This window comes from Corvus kubaryi, unplaced genomic scaffold (genome assembly GCF_017639235.1).
Source record: "Corvus kubaryi isolate FWS band 111438036 unplaced genomic scaffold, C.kubaryi_AGA036_p1.0 129, whole genome shotgun sequence".
In the NCBI taxonomy this organism is placed as follows: domain Eukaryota; kingdom Metazoa; phylum Chordata; class Aves; order Passeriformes; family Corvidae; genus Corvus; species Corvus kubaryi.
Window position 1 is genome coordinate 3,166,665 of NW_024580664.1, and position 16,024 is coordinate 3,182,688.

Sequence of the window (16,024 nt, forward strand, 5' to 3'; positions counted from 1 at the left end):
CCAAACTTATGCCAGTACTCAGTATCATGTCCCATTTTTATTAATATGCTGCAGTAGGGCAAACAGATCATTAAGGAGGTGCTTTTATGACTGGATGTGGAGCATATTGCCAGACTACTGTGACACTGTTACAGCTGATACTGTGCTAGCTCATGAACAAAGAGGTTTATGTTCTCTGGTTATCAATCTGCTGCTTTTCAGTGAGCAATAAAGGAAAGAGCCAAATTTCACTGTGGGAGAGGAAGCCTGTCCATTGATTTCTGTTAGCTTTAGGTAGTTTCTACATCCTTTACACAAAATAAATGTTTAAAACCCCTGTAACTATAAACAGGCTGAGTATTAATCTTCAGATTATGAGCATATTATGTTATTACTGTTTCCTTGATTGTTCTTTCCATCACAAAATGGAAGCACAATTGTCATGTCAAAGGGGGAATTTCCTCAAATCCTTTATATTCGATTAGTCTGTCAGCGCTGCAGAAAAGCCAATACCTTTGTGTCTGATCACTCTGTCCTGTTAGGGTGACTCTCCACTGAGCTGCCCACTGGATTAGAGGATGGTTTGACTGACTTGTTCAGGGACACAAACCGACAACAGAAGGGAGATCCCCTCCCGGGTCTTCACGCTTTTATTCAAGTGTGTTGCCCTCTGCTGGCAACTGCCAGCGCCCTTGAAGGACATACACCAACAGTTGAGGGGATAGTGCTCTTTATTAGTACACACACTGAGAGTAGAAAACTGTGACAGGTTAAAGTTCAGAGATTGACAGTGATAGTATCTGACTGCAAAAATCTGTTCAAATCAGTATCTAGACAAGCTGTAATCATCAATCAAACCTAGCTCGAGATGATCATCAGCAAGCACAGCATACAGTTCTTACCCAATAGTCATTCCTTTGGGGGAGGCGACAGGTTCAGCCTGTCCCCTGATCCCAGAAGTTACGATGGAATCTTCTCTAACTTTTCACCATTCTTAGCTTACTTTTATACTACTTGTTTACATTTAGGTGGAGCTTGAGTGACCCTAATGATACATACCTTTGTTATTGATAGGTGTGAAATTCTCTCACTTCTCTCTTAAGGATATAGTCAATAAAATATGGAGTGCATGCCCATGCATGAGTGAGGGGTGGTCGTACCTTGAAGGCGGGTAACTTTGGGATGGAGGCGTGTGTTAATATTACAGTTAAGTTTTAATGAACCAAGTTCATCCAAGGAGAATGATTTCACCACAGTTCCTGGCTCAGCAACAAGACATCTCCTGTCTCCCCTGGCTGACAGATGCTATGGAGTTTTATCAGCTGCAAAGTAACATCAAGTTCCCCTCCCTGCAAGGGTTACATCAGAGCCTGACCTCTGAGTCTCCTTTCTGCTCCACCCTCCATTCCATTCCCCTTAGCAGGTGCTTAAGTTTGTAGATTGGGTATGTGGGGAGTCATGGGGGAATAGGTTTCGGGCATGCCAACCACATTCCATCCAGGGAGCAGCAACTGTATTTTACCCTGTAGTGTCCATCCTGTTCTAACTTCTGTTAGAACGCAAATATAACCTTCCAGCTTTCTCTAATTTTACTCCCAGTCCTCTTCCCATAGCAGTCATGTGCAGGCCTGTTAATCTATCTTGAACTCAATCAATAAGGGCTGTACTACAAAATGTTTATTATCAGATATAAATGCCACACCACATATACAAACTCACATAGTGTAAAAAAAAGGGGTTGGATTAAAAAGGTGTAAACAAGTTCCCATTTCCCCACTAGTACTCAACAGATTTTCATATGCACTGGACTGTGCTTCCTGTGGCTTCTGGTTTCTGTGTAATGTAAATGGTCTTCAAAGAAAGAAAGTTACTGCTTAATATACAACAGCCCCAAGTAACCTTTAGCTTCATCAGAAATTTGCTTTATTTAGCAGTGACGATTCATAGGAACAATTATATTCTTTGAGAGCCCTCACTTGGTTGGTTATAAATTAAACATTCTCATTTAGCACCAAATGAAATCTCTAAAGCTTCAATCACACTTGAAGCAAGCAAGCTAATCCTTAGAAAGCAATGCTTTTTGAAAGAAGTTTAGATCATCAGCATGATTTGCTGTTCAAAGGAACCTACTTATGCAAAGAAACGAAAATAATGTAACAGCTTCATTCAACAGTTCTGTGATAGTCATTAACATTTTCTTGACTTAAAAACAGTTTTCTATCTTTTTTCTACTTGCTCTAGCTACTGTTTTTCTGGAGTTTTGGAAGAGAAGGCGAGCAGTAATTGCTTATGATTGGGACTTGATAGACTGGGAAGAAGAAGAGGTTTGTATAAAAACATGTACTCCTTCATCTTTAATACAAAATTATTTGGTTGAAAATGTATGGTTTCATTTTGCATTTATTTTCAGTTCATTCTTTAAATCTTTATAAACTATGAAATAAGGATTTTTCTTCTCAGATGTTTCCTCTGGAATATAAAGAAACTTTCTCCAGGCTAAACTATTCTCCTTTTTCACACTTTTGGTAATCTAAATTAATTTGAGACATTTCGGGGGGAAAATGCACTATGGGAGAAATGCATTTTTATTTTGGAAGCTGGAAATTCTTGACATCTCAGGGTACCAAGAATTTTGGCAAATTAGCTTTTTATCTATTCTTTTAGTTTGTCACTGAGAGTATTGATGAAGAGAAAGCCTTTTGAGGCTTGTACCAGCTTCTGAACATTCAGGTGCTGGTTATCTAAGTGCTATGGAGAGAGAGAGATAAAGAGAGAGGGAGAGAGGACTTAATTCATTCTATGTTGGTACAGGAAATCCCCTTAGGGAAGAAACTAAACTGCAGAAAATAGCCTTATCCTTTTCCTCTGGTGGTCACTGGAAAGAAACCATATGCTCTTGGGACTGAGAACTGAGGTCTAAATAGAACAAGAAGGTTTTATTATGCAGGAGAAAAGCAAGATTCAGTGAGTGTTGCAGAAAAAGTGCTCTTCAAGTGGGATTTGGACATATAGGTGTCTACAAATCTGCTCTCCTTACTCTACAGAAGCTCTTGGACAGCAGCTCCTGGAGAGATGGTAAGAGGCTGCTGCAGTGGTCTCAATGCAGTAGAACTTCTACATTGCTGCTTTGGTGGAAGATTTTCTTTTTTATCAATCTTGCCAGCAGAGAAACAGACTTCTGAGTTATGGGATTTTTGTCTGTATGAGGCAAAACAGTTCAATGAGGCCATGAAATGGTGCGATTGCTGGTAGGATTTTCTTTTAAATGCTTAATTGCTAAGAAAATAACCCAACAACATAACATGAGTAACTTACACAACTGGAAATTGATTTCTTTATAACAACAGGAACGTTGTTACCTGTGCACACATGCAGTCCGTTCTTGCTCACACCTCAGGACTACCATCATATATATAGGAAATACTCTAATACTGATTCAGCTGTTCTGAGATTAGCAGCCTGCTCTTGCCAACGCTGGCAAGTCACAGAGGGACTGAGATAGCCCTGCCTGAGGTTCACATAGTGGTCAGGATTGACCTGCAGGGATCATGTCTCCTCATGGCTAGTTGCAAAAAAGCCACTGCTGCCGCTGCTGGCAGCTAAAGCAGAAGAGAGCTTCCCCAAATTGCAATTTCCAAGTGACAATTACAGCTCCCTCTATGTCCCTGGAATCAGAAGGAGCCTTTAACAAAATACAAAAGTACAGTATGAGACCCTCTTTATGTTTTTCCCAGGAAGCCTGGTCTTGCAGATGTTTATAGTTGGGGATGTTACAGATCTTCATCTTTCACCACTTAACCTACCTGGATTTGGGATTATGCTGGTTTATAAAGCCATCCACCTGATCTTCTATGATCAGTTCATTTACAAATATTGAATTTCCTGGTAAGGTTGTCCTTAAGTGACACTTTGCTTTTTTTTTTGTAAGATATGTTTATATTCCTCTGGCAGATTATTTCAGTTTGGCCTGCAGGATGATATTTGCATGTTAGTAATTTTCAGAGGATACCTGCTCCCTGTTGATATCAGCTGGTCTTTTATTCTCACACAAGGGTTTTTCCAGTAAGCTCGGTCAACAAGACTTGTGTCAGATGTAGTGGTGATTGTACCTGCTCCAGAGCTACCAGAGCTGTTCAGTGCACCTCCTTACAGCTCTAGAGGGAGTCTCATAAGTCTCTACAGCAGGAGGTAGAAGTTTTTTCTGAAGTAGGTTGTACCTTTCTCAAATAAGAGGTTAAAGATGCTCATAGGAACTCATAGGAACTCAGCAGGCTGCTTCTCAAAGATTTGTGTGGCCAGTCATTAGAACATCAGTATCTCATTGGCATTTCAGGCATCAGTTCCTCCTTTGTTCACCATTCAGTGAGATCCAAAGAGTAGGAGCTGACTGGCTCCCAGAGGAATCTTCTCTGAAGATGCTACAGCCACCATTCCCCACACCTACTGTACAGCTCAAGCATGTCCCTGCTTCAGGGTCAGCTCAATGGGCCACTGCTTCCTCTGCTTGAGCATCTAATGCTGCACTTTTCCATTGGAACTGCACTTTTGCCCTGAGAAAGTCAGAGTTTGGAAGCAAGTGTTCCAGATGAAGAAGCTTTGAGATCATTTCCCTGCTCTGTGGTTCAAAGCCCACCTCTTCACTTTGCCATTATCTTCACCTGCAAACCACAGGCTTTGCATGGAGACTTACTTCTGGGGGTGCTATAATTGTGATCAAGATTCAAATTTTCAATCTACAAATCCTTTTTCTACATCTGGAATATAGAGAACAATATTCTTGGACTAGGAAGAACTTCAGTAATTGACCTGTTGAAGGATTAGATAACTCTTGGAAAAAAAATGGAGAAATTTCACAAAGAAATTTAGAGTAGCTCTTCTAGAGCAAAAATATCTGGTCTAAGGCAATGCACATTAATCCATATTTGATACTCCAGAAATCAATATGATTTCTCTTATGAAAAAGTTGGAATTATCCATGTGTGAGAAGTGGGAAGGAAGGAGAACAGTCTGTTTTATGTAGGGTGGAAAAGACTCATCCTGTGGAGTTTGATTGTGAAGTTGTACATCAGTGAGAAGTCAATGAGAATTTGGTCTCCATAAGATGAAATTTTTTCTCCTAAAAGTGCTACTTTCTAATAAAATCACTGCTAATTAGATTTCCTCTCCACTTTCCATTCAGTTATCTCTAGAAAAAATCAGCTGATTGCTTTTATTAGTTATTTCAAAGCAATCGATTAAAGAGTTCTAATTACCATTTTAAATCTCAAGCTTTTGATAATGAAGATTGTTACTTTTATTAACATTATGTGTCTAGCCTTTGCTTGCTTTAATTTTCATTGTCAAATTGAAAAATAAGGTTTTGCTACAGAGGGAAATTCATTAATTCCTACCAACAGTACGCTGAAAAAAAAAAATTTATAAGACTTCCTATCACTTTGTTATCACCTTCCTGTTCCAAATGAAGAGACAAATAAATGAAACAATGAAGATGATGGAAAGGAGAATTGCACTTATTCAGATATGCAACCTTGTGAATTCCTCCCCACTTTAGATTCTCATCCAAGAAAGGCATACAGTAACCCCTGCAATGTTCAGGCCCCTCAGTCTGGGGACATGAACTGAATGTGTTCTGGCTCTTTCAACCCTACGTATCTGGGGTTCCTGTTCTTGTAAACCAGGTGCAAAATGGGAGACATGGACAGCAACTGGGTCTTGGGTGGGCACGCCACAAGAAACCAAATGCACACAGTTCCTGGCACTCCCAGATGAAATCAGGCTTCTGTTGCTATTTGTAGCACATTTTTTTCTTTTTCTTCAGTGTCACCTTCTTTGTATCGTTAACCTCAGCCAGACACAGTACTGTTTACTTGCCCAGGCATTGCTGATTATCATTAAACAGGGACAAAGTTTCATGCCAGAGTTTCAAATTTTTTTGGAGAATATCTGTAAAAATAGCATTTGCATTATTTGCATCAACTGGAGATTGTAGGACGAGGATATGATAAGAACTTCCCTACACTGCAGATTGTAAAAAATAATCAAAACTTGGCTCAGAGAGAGGTGCAGAGAAGTAAAGGTTTCTTGCTGATGAGAAGCCAGCTGGCAGAGCCCTTGCACAATCTACAGTGTGCAATTCTCAAGAAGCCTGATTGACTGCTATCACACTCTGTCCTTTTTCATGCCCCTGGGCACACAGGAATGCTCTACCTACATTGTTCCTTTTGCCAGATTACCATCTGCTCAGCCTCCTTCAGCCCTGATAGGGCAGGAACAGCTTGAGCAAAATAGAATAAGAACAAGGTATTACCCTGCCTCCGCAGAAACATGCTTAGCCTTTGTGTACGGTTTCCCTCAAGCACACAATTAGTTACATTGCAGCTAGGCATACATGCCTCTTTATTTGTTTTTATAACTTGTTACCAGGTTGCTGCATGAATTCGGAAATTAACTGTGTTGAGAAAGCATCTTCAAAACTTGGAAGAAGGAGAATAAGACACAAAGTTTTTCCCCCTCCTCTTCAGGGGAATTTTTTTAAAAGTATGTAGGCTTTTAGGATACCTCACTTTTATTCACATTCTAAAGATTTGTGTGAGCAGTTGACATTCACCTACTTCAATGCAGTCATTTAAGGTCTGGGCTTTTACAACTTTAGTCAGTCAGAGTTCAGTTACATGCGGTTGAAGGGTTGGAAGTGACCGAAATTTGTAAGCTGGTTCTCGTCTGCTCTCTTGTAGCCAGCTGTACCATGGAGCAGCTCTCCAGTATACAGCAGAGCACTACAAACATTGCTCTAATGTCTGCCAGCCTTTGTGAGAGTCCATCCTCCCAGCCTGGTGCTTTCTCTCACCTCTCACAGTGTCCTGGATGCCAGACTGGAGTGAGGTGGCACAGGACATGTGGCTCTTGGTGAACCGCCACATGTCAGGGCAGCGGGGTAGCGCTGCTGCAGGTGCTACTGCACCAAGGGCGAACCCTGTCTTCTGACAATGCTGTAAACAGATGTAACCAAACCTCTACCCAAGTAATCCCCAGGTTTCATTTCACAAGGGGGTTTTTAATGGCAAGGAAGGATTTTACATTGCTGCTGCTGAAAGTTGTTCCTGCTAACATGATTATGTTCCTGCCAAGTTAAGAAGTAATTGAGCAGAATTAGGTGGCATGGATTCTTCTTCAAATGCTGAGAAGCTTTTGCTGGTAATGGAAATGTAACCAAATGCCTAAGAAACAGTAATTAGGTTTGGAAAAAGGAGGTTTGGTTGTTGGGATTTGTTTTGCTTAGTTGTACAATTCCACTATCAATAGGATCACGTCAGACTGAAAAATTCTGGGGTATCAACCTTAAAATGATTTGTCTTGCGGCCACATAGTTTTGAAAGAGCATTATTTAGAGGAATAACTAATTGGGGATTTTACTTAATACTTTCAGTATTTACTTTTATGGGTACAGTGATTTATTCTAGTTCTCATGAAGGAGACCTGATTTCCCAGCTCAGCTTTTATAGCAGCTGTGCCAGCTGCTGAATTCAAAGATGTAATTCCCCAAAACAGTGATCTGATGAAAGAGCTGAAGTTTCCTGCAGAGTTTTTCCTAGCTGTGCTGTATGTGAACATTATCTGTCTGCTCTTTAGGAGGAAATACGTCCGCAGTTTGAAGCCAAATACTCCAAGAAAGAACGAATGAACCCCATATCCGGGAAGCCAGAGCCTTATCAAGCATTTGCAGATAAATGCAGCAGACTCATCGTTTCTGCATCTGGAATATTTTTTATGGTTTGAGAACTTTTATTTATTTACCAGTTGAAAAAGAACAAAATATCATTATCTCTGCTAGCAGAGTAGGTAAATACTGGATATGACTGCTTGAAAGTGACATAAGCTTTAGCATGTTTTCTGTAGGTTGAAAATTTACATAGCAAATCACTTGAGTTTCTGTCAAGTCCTACACTGGTTCACTCTTCACTAAATCTCACAGATAGCTAATTCCTTCCTTCAAGGCTACACCTGTAACACTGTATGTAGTTTACACATGCCAGAATAGTGACACTGTCACATTTAGGCACCAACTTCAGTTGACTGAATAGCTCACTGGTAGCCTTCCCTGTGTAGACAGTCCAGAGTGATGGGGGAAGTTGCAGAAAAAGAAGCAGTTGTTCTTTGTAAACTTCACAGAGAACCTAAATAAGATGCCTAGAGCGCTTAATGATGTTAATACTACCTAGTTTCTCAGTGTGTTGAGGAGATAAGGAAAGAGGGTTCATGTTCTTAGTGCAGCTGAAATGGAGAAACCAATGTTCCTTGACTAAAATGTTGCATTTATCCCCTTTACAAAGTGCAAAACTAAAAGGAGCAGCAAAATCTCTCCTAACAGAGAGCTGCGTGTATTTCTGCCGAAACACCCCCACCCTCTAATTTCAGTGAAGCAGTTGTGGGCTGTTATTCACATGACAACAGGCGTGGTAGTGCTGGTCTTGAAAACACAGTGCTGGTCTGGAATCAACAGGCTGCCACGGAATTTACTATGGCTTTTCCAGGAGAGAAGAAAATGATAGATGTGTACAGCCTCAGGAGCTGTGGAGAGCCAGGTAGCTGAGCTGACCCAGCAACAGGGCAGAGGACAGTAAGAAACTGATGGCTTCAAAATTGCCCAAAGCGATCTAGATCAAGAAAGGCAAGAGCGTTATTGAGATGAGCTGTGCTCTGGTACATCAGGTGATGGACACCCTGACTCAGCCCTTGAGGACACGTACTCAGGACTGCAGTCCTTGCTCAGAATTGGTACCACAACTCCGATATTTTGTGTATTTTCCTTATGTTTTTTTTCTTGAAGGGAGGCAGTATTTTACCCTATGCAAACTCAGTCATTAATCTCCTTAGAGCAGTGGTAGATCTTACTCAAAGTGCCAGAGAGAGTAGCCTTGCTCTAAATTGCATGCACTACAAATTATTGTCCCCATAACAGCCCTTGAAACAAGGCAAGAATTATTTTCATTGAAGATATTTTTATTGTTGGCATAGCATGGGCTTCCAGCAAGTTAGAAGAACTTCACATTTTTGACCATTTAGATAAGAATATTTTTTTTTTAATTACACCTATAAGCATAGGAGATATATGCTCACCAAACTTCAGGTTAGCACAGTTCTCAAAATTTTTCAGCATTGACTCTCGCAGTGTAGTTACTAATACAGCTTTAAACAGGTAAGTGGTTCCCTGTTAAGGAAAAGGGAAGTGGCCCTTCTTCCCCTCGACACTATACAGGGAATCCAGAGATAATCCTTCACATTCACACACACTTTCCTTTTACACCTCCACTGGGATTTTTTCAATCACTTTTGTAATGAATGTGAAAATATGAAACCAGATGGATTATCATTTGGTGTTTTCCAAGTAATTTTGTCCATTCAATTAACTTAGATATACTTCAGTTTTGATTGGTTTAAAATGGCTATGCACAACCTTGGAACACACCTCTTTTGCAAATAATTTTCTGCCTTCTACTGAGGAAACTCTTTCTCCTTGCCAAATAAGGTTGCTGATGGGTCCTGTGTCCAAGTGTCTTTGAGAGGAGTCACTCATGCTGATTCCCAGCTATTTGTCCTTTAGATGGCTTGCTAAACTGTGACATAAATTGGTCATGATGGAAAACAGTTGTCATTTGGAGCCCAACTGTTGCATAAGGAACATTAAGTGACTAAGCAGCCTGGCTCAGCTGTGCCTTCTCATTGTCACTGTCACCTTTGCTGAACGTTTCATCAGAGAAGGGCACAAGGGCAATTGAACTTGTTACCTTCTCTACATAGAAAATTTCCAGAACTGTAGGAAGAAACAGCTAGCTAGGCTAGCTTGGCAGGGTTGTTGTTGAGGCAGTGCTTACAAATGGAGACATTTGTGTGAAGTGTGAAGTCCTTCAAAGCACAGAATGCATCCCAAGTATGATACTATCAAGCTGGGACATAAGCTTGAGACTAGCCTTTGCACATCGTGTGCAGATAAGGAAAATTTCTAATTCCCAGAGCTGGCAACACTGTCTCCCACATTAATGTTAAGGAAGAGGAACATTTTCAAGAAAATGTTTAAAACTAAAAATTATTTTAATATTATTTCACCTATATTTTTCCCTATGATAAATAAAAAGAACTTAAAAATAAGAAAAATCATCATGTTGAAACCTTTCTTTGGAATCAAAAGGAATGCATTTTTAAAGTCTTTCATTTCATTTAATTTTCAGAGTTTCAGGGAGAAAGTAACTCCTGTTCCACTGCAAGTTTTCAGGTTCTTCTCACTGTTTTTTTCTTCCTTTAGATCTGTGTGGTGATTGCTGCTGTTTTCGGCATTGTTATTTACCGTGTTGTGACTGTCAGCACTTTTGCTGCCTTTAAGTGGGCTTTAATCAGGAATAACTCTCAGGTTGCAACTACAGGGACTGCAGTGTGCATCAACTTTTGCATCATCATGCTACTGAATGTGGTGAGTAAAATTAACACATCTGAAGTTATACCTGAGCCACCAGAGCAGTAGATATCTCAGTCAGCAGACAACTAAATGCTTTCACTTCCTTTTTCAGCAGGAGTGGAGTGCCTGGCTAAGCCAGACATTGAATTATTGTTTATGGACATCGTTCACTATTTATATGTAGTGCAATTCCAAGCCCAAAATACTATGTAAAACATGTTTGAATATTCTGAAAATATTTTAGGGAGACATGATCATACTCCTGCTTTATCTTTTGCCACTTCTTTTCCTTTTATATGTTCGCAGTTTTCAGTCCACTTCATTAATATTCTTCTTTTTAATTGTGTTTTGATGTCATTTTTTAAATATAGTGACAAAGCTAAATTCTTATTAACACTATTTCCAGCAATTCCAATTTCAGTTTTCACAGTACTTTTCCAGTGAGGATATGCATATATAGACACAATGTCCATAAGCAGAACTCTCTTGGGCTGAAAGCTTCACAAGGCTTGAGCAGACATGACTTGCTCTAGAGCTGCCACAGCCTTGCCAGTGTGCACCAGAGACATGGTCTGGGTGCACTGCAGTGAGGCTGGCTGATGGCAGGTCCTTGTTGTGAGCTGATTTGGAACCAGACTTGGGACAAAGACAAAAATGGAATTTCTATGTGGCAGCAGTCCCAGTAAGACAGTATAGCATAGATTAGATGGGGAATGAGTTTCCTCCTTCCACTGAGATGTCGATAGTCCTGTATATTGCTCTGATAGCAATGTGTCTGCTCTTTGTTGCTCTTGGCAAGAGGTGTATGGCCTTTCACTATCAGGTTTTGTCAACTGACATTATTAAAATGCCTTTTAAGGGGAAGAAAAGTTCAATCTACAAACCACCTGGGTACTGGAGCCAGGGTGGAATATCACTACCTACTCAATAGCCAGCATCTTCTGCAAAAAGCTTGTTAGGCTTCACTCCAGGAGATACGCTGCTTTACTTCCAAGGGAAAAGATGAGATGTTATTTCAGGTCTGCTCATTTCCAAGTGCTGGCTTGGGGACTGCTTTCTTTCCTATGCAATATCCAAGCATTTCCATGATCTAAAAATTATTTTTAACAGGTCCTTGTTTATATGGCAGGAAATCCCAAGAGTCTTTGCTGCAGGACTTTGCTTCTTCCTTTGGCATAGGCAAGACTGGATTAGTAACTAAGACAATCTATCTAGAACTGTTGTCTTTCCTATGTTTTCCCTTAGGTGGGACTATAGGCTGAGAAAGGACAGAAAGGAGGAAGCTGATTTTCTGTCTGAATTTGTACTGAGGGCTCTCTTCTTCTATGTTTTTTTTATTTTATTGGGTTTTTGTCTCCAGCTTTTGGGTGTTTTCTTTACTCCACCTAGAGCACACAATAAGCATAAAAGAAAAAAAAAGAAAACTATATATATCTATGCCAGTACAACATCCCTTTTCGAGCTCTCAGTGTAAGTCATTGTATATGCAGTGAAGCAGCAACAAAGAAATGCTGCACAAACAAAATTTTTTCATTCTCAAAGAGTTTTACAACTTAGAGAATTTTTTTAAATAATGGAGGATTGCTTGAAGGTGCCTTTCGAGAAACTTCGTTTTATTTCCTAAAATAATCAAATAAGTGGAGCACTGCAAAGATGGATTTCTTAAGCCTTATAGTCATCACCATTCAATAAACACTACGGCCTTAAATCTGGATATAGCTCATGGAAGAAAAAGATCCACAAAATATGAAACTGCAGGAGTTTTTCAAAGGAAGGATTTAGGAACATAATCCCTTGCTTCCCATGATGGATTAATGTAGTTTACTGAAGGGCAATGGTGGGATTTCTTTTGGGAGAAAAAAAATCCCCAGAAGCAATTCAGGTAGTTGAATCCTCCATGAACTGTGAGTCAAGAAAAGTGTCAGAAGAGCAAGAAAAGATACAGTAATAAAACCAGAATGGACCAAGATGTGCACAGCAGTAGAGAATTCACTGCTAGAAGCCTTGAAAACCAGCAGTGATTCTGAAACAAGTTGACAGCCCCTCAAAGCATCAGGGGAAAGGTCTAGACCACTAGTAAATTCCAGACCAGACGTTCTGAGCATTAGGTACCTGTTCTGACACATCCATCATGACAAAACAAAATGACCTTCAAGCTTAATGTCTCCCAGATAATCCTGCAGCCTGACCTGAAAACAACCACTAGCTTTACCTAGGTTATGTAAAACTGTTAATTCCAGTAATATTGACCGTGGAAAATACAAACAGAGAACATAATATGATCCTAAACAGGGCCTCTTGGGAGTAGCAGTGATAAACTACAGTAGCAGATATTTAGATCCAAACATTGCTAACAGAATCTCTAACACAGTCTTACTGTTCCAAATAAAATAGCAACAAATTGGAACTTTTGATAACCCCTTCTGCAGAGCAGCATACATCTGTAAAAAAAACCACACTCCCTGCTGGGATCAGGGTATAAATGACCCAGACATTTAGCACATTTACAGTTGCCCTTAGGAGATACTTTTACACCCAGAAGAAACTACCTTTTCATTACTTGAAATAAAACCTTTTACTCCAAAGGCAGTAGAAAGCTATTCTAAGCATGAAGCGGTTGTTAACATGGGTGAGAGATTTCTGGATGACTGCAGTTCTTAAGCAGGCAGTTTGATCTGTAAACAGTACATAATTTAAGCAAGAGATTTTAAGGATAGCTGCAAATAAAAAGAAACATTGCTTGATATGCACTGTAAGAGTAAGTAAATACTTGAGCCTGAAATATGAGAAGCTTTGTATTCCTGTAGGCATCAGTGAGAGTTAAGGACATTTAGCAATTTGGAGGAACAGGCTCCAGATTCATTTAAAGCAAATGGAAATCTTTGTATTAATTTACTCTAATACTGATGTTGTTGGTGATGTAGTTAATAGGTTCAAAACTCCTTTGCAAATACTGATTGTGAAAACCCTCCAAGTTAGTTTTGTAATCTTTATGAAGTTTGGAGTCTCCTGGAGAGTTTGAGAGCATGGCACCTGAAAGTGCAGAAAGTACCACCTAGGATTTAGAAAAATGACACTGGCACAGAGTAGGAAATGTGTCTCTTGGTGGGGATTACTAAGGATTTTCTCTGAGGTAACGCTGTCTCCCCTGTGTCTTTCCTTTCAGCACCAAAGTGCCAAACAAAACCAAAAAGCCCCAAACACCCAACATATCCAACATACCATAGTATCCTCTTCTAGGGTGATTTTTTTTCTTGTGAGGTAAATGTTCCATCAGTAACTAAAACAAAAATCTCAGTTGTGCTATTGTTCCACTTCGTGTTTTTGGAAAAGTTCTCTCACCCCTTTTCACTGTGTATGTAAAATAGGGAGAGTGACAGCATTTCTTCTCCATATATTATGGATGAACATTAGATATAAGAACATTACTTTTCCTTGTTTGATTATATCATTACTGTATTATTATGTAGTTTTATTGTCATTATCAGAACGTCACAGAAATCATTTGCATGTCGGACTTAACGTGTTCTCTCCCTAGAATGCAGTTCTATATTTTTGAGCCACCATGTAACTAAGAGGCTGTTTCTTCTGTGTTACAGCTGTATGAAAAGGTTGCTCTTTTCCTGACAAATTTAGGTAAGTAATGTTAAATATAAAATTGAATAATATTGTACTGACTTATTGGTCCATACACCATGATAACATTCAAAATGTCTGTATAATATGAAAAATCCTAACTAATGTGCAATCTATAGGAATTCACGTATTTCTTAAGTTTATAATAAGGAAGTATATAAACTAAACTACTGTGCCATTCAATCAGTGGTGACAACAATCATCCATCTTTGTTCTTGTTTCGACCCCCTACCATCAAAGAATGTGAACAAACTGTTTACTGTAAATAAATGTAAAATTGTTACCTTGGAGGGAAAGGCATGAGTTTTCAGATAGACTGAGCACTCACAACCTCCAGGGTTTGTAAACATGGAAAAGGGGAGTCACTTCTGAAAAACAAATTTATAGCTTGAAACTAAGGTGCTGATTGGCTATCAAACATTTGCCTTTAAGAAGGACAGTAAGGAGGGAAAATAACTAGGTGAATCATCAACTCTACCTACACCTAAATGGTATGATGTTCTAAATTTCAGTAACCTTTTCAGCTCACTCACAGAGGCAGTGTTCATGCTAGAGTAAGGAAACATTTTCCAAGGAGAGCATCTACTGCCAATGGGGGAGCAATAGGCTATCATTCATATATCCATGGCTCAGGTAGACTCCATGCAGATTCTGATACTTTCAGAAGATTGCTGTAGTTGGTGGCAATTGGTGAGGGCTCTTTAGTGTCAAGAAGGCTGAAATGAGACTATGGCTGAAGGCCTATTAAGCAAACCATCTTATTGCATGTATACAAGTGGTTTGAGGAGGTTATTTTGAGCTTCTGGAAACTTGTACATTGATGATGTTCAGGAAATTATTTTGGACCAGATGGACAGATTTTGATGTCTGGTCAGAGGAAACAGCTGATTTTAGCTACTCTCAGGGCTTTTCTACATCCCAGAAGTCATTGGTAATGTGTTCAAAACGTATCTGTGTACAATAGAATTTTATTGTTTTGTTTCTTATTAAACTGAGACTCATAATTTGTATTCTGTAGTTTTAAAATATTTTTGCTATCCTGTATCCTCTATGGATATCCTGTATGGAGAAGATATCTGCTAGCTGCCGTTGAGAGATATGACTTTGAGGTTTGTGAATTGTACAAGCTATGTCCTGACACGCTGAGGACAGTAAGATATAGTCTAGAGACCTTGAAGCTTGATTACTTTCTGTTAGGTTGTCATCAAGGTATGTCTGCTTTTTGCAGAAAGCACTTTTACAGAAAGTCAGTGGGTCAAGTTGTTTCGATCCTGTTCAGACTGTTTTGTGATTTTTAGTCTGATGACCTGAGGAACTGATTTGATCTGAATGATCTTTATCAGTGTAATAAGCTCAAAGTGGTACTGGCAGCAAAACTACACTGAGGACATGGAGGATGTCCTTCTTCAGCTTTTACATGATCTTTTTCAGAACTCACATCTGTGCTCCTCCAGAGCATCACCATTGTCTCTGATGGGCATGTGAGCAAAGGTTCAGCTGCAGCAGCATTGTTATAGTCCAACTTGTCCTTCTTGCAGACTGGCCTCTAATGAAAGAGCAGCTCTAAGAAACAAGTTTATTGTTGTTTCTGTATTTCCAGTGCTTTACTGGAGGCTCTTTTGGAAGCAGTATATGAGTACTATCATTATGATACTCAGAACCAGCATTAGTACCTCCACTTCTCTGATCACTCCTGTTCCCAGCAATGGGTGGCTAACAACAAGCTCCTGCCAGCTGGAAAGTAGTTCCAGAATATGGTACCGGTGTGTTCTCATGGACATTGTTTTGTTAACTTCTGTCTTGATATTTCTTGAGATGGAGAATAAGGGCCTACCCAAAGAGAAGAATATGTCTTCCCCTTTCCTGATTGCCTTAGCCCATCCACTGAAAAATATTTTTTTCTTGGTTTTCTGTGATGGTTTTTTCCCTGGGACAAGGAAGGGGAGTCATGCAGTGGCA

The 16,024-nt window shown here is 39.7% G+C and overlaps 1 protein-coding gene across 7 annotated transcripts in view; it reads left to right on the top strand.

The window, feature by feature from the left end:
* The window catches only part of ANO4 (anoctamin 4), a 178,266-nt gene that overhangs the window by 141,060 nt on the left and 21,182 nt on the right, over positions 1–16,024 (top strand). For all 7 annotated transcript variants that reach the window (XM_042026794.1, XM_042026827.1, XM_042026783.1 and 4 more), the window contains 4 exons: positions 2,221–2,303; positions 7,609–7,749; positions 10,280–10,444; positions 14,029–14,065. In XM_042026794.1, coding sequence (XP_041882728.1) covers positions 2,221–2,303; positions 7,609–7,749; positions 10,280–10,444; positions 14,029–14,065 — 426 coding nt within the window. The remainder of the gene's footprint in view (positions 1–2,220; positions 2,304–7,608; positions 7,750–10,279; positions 10,445–14,028; positions 14,066–16,024) is intronic.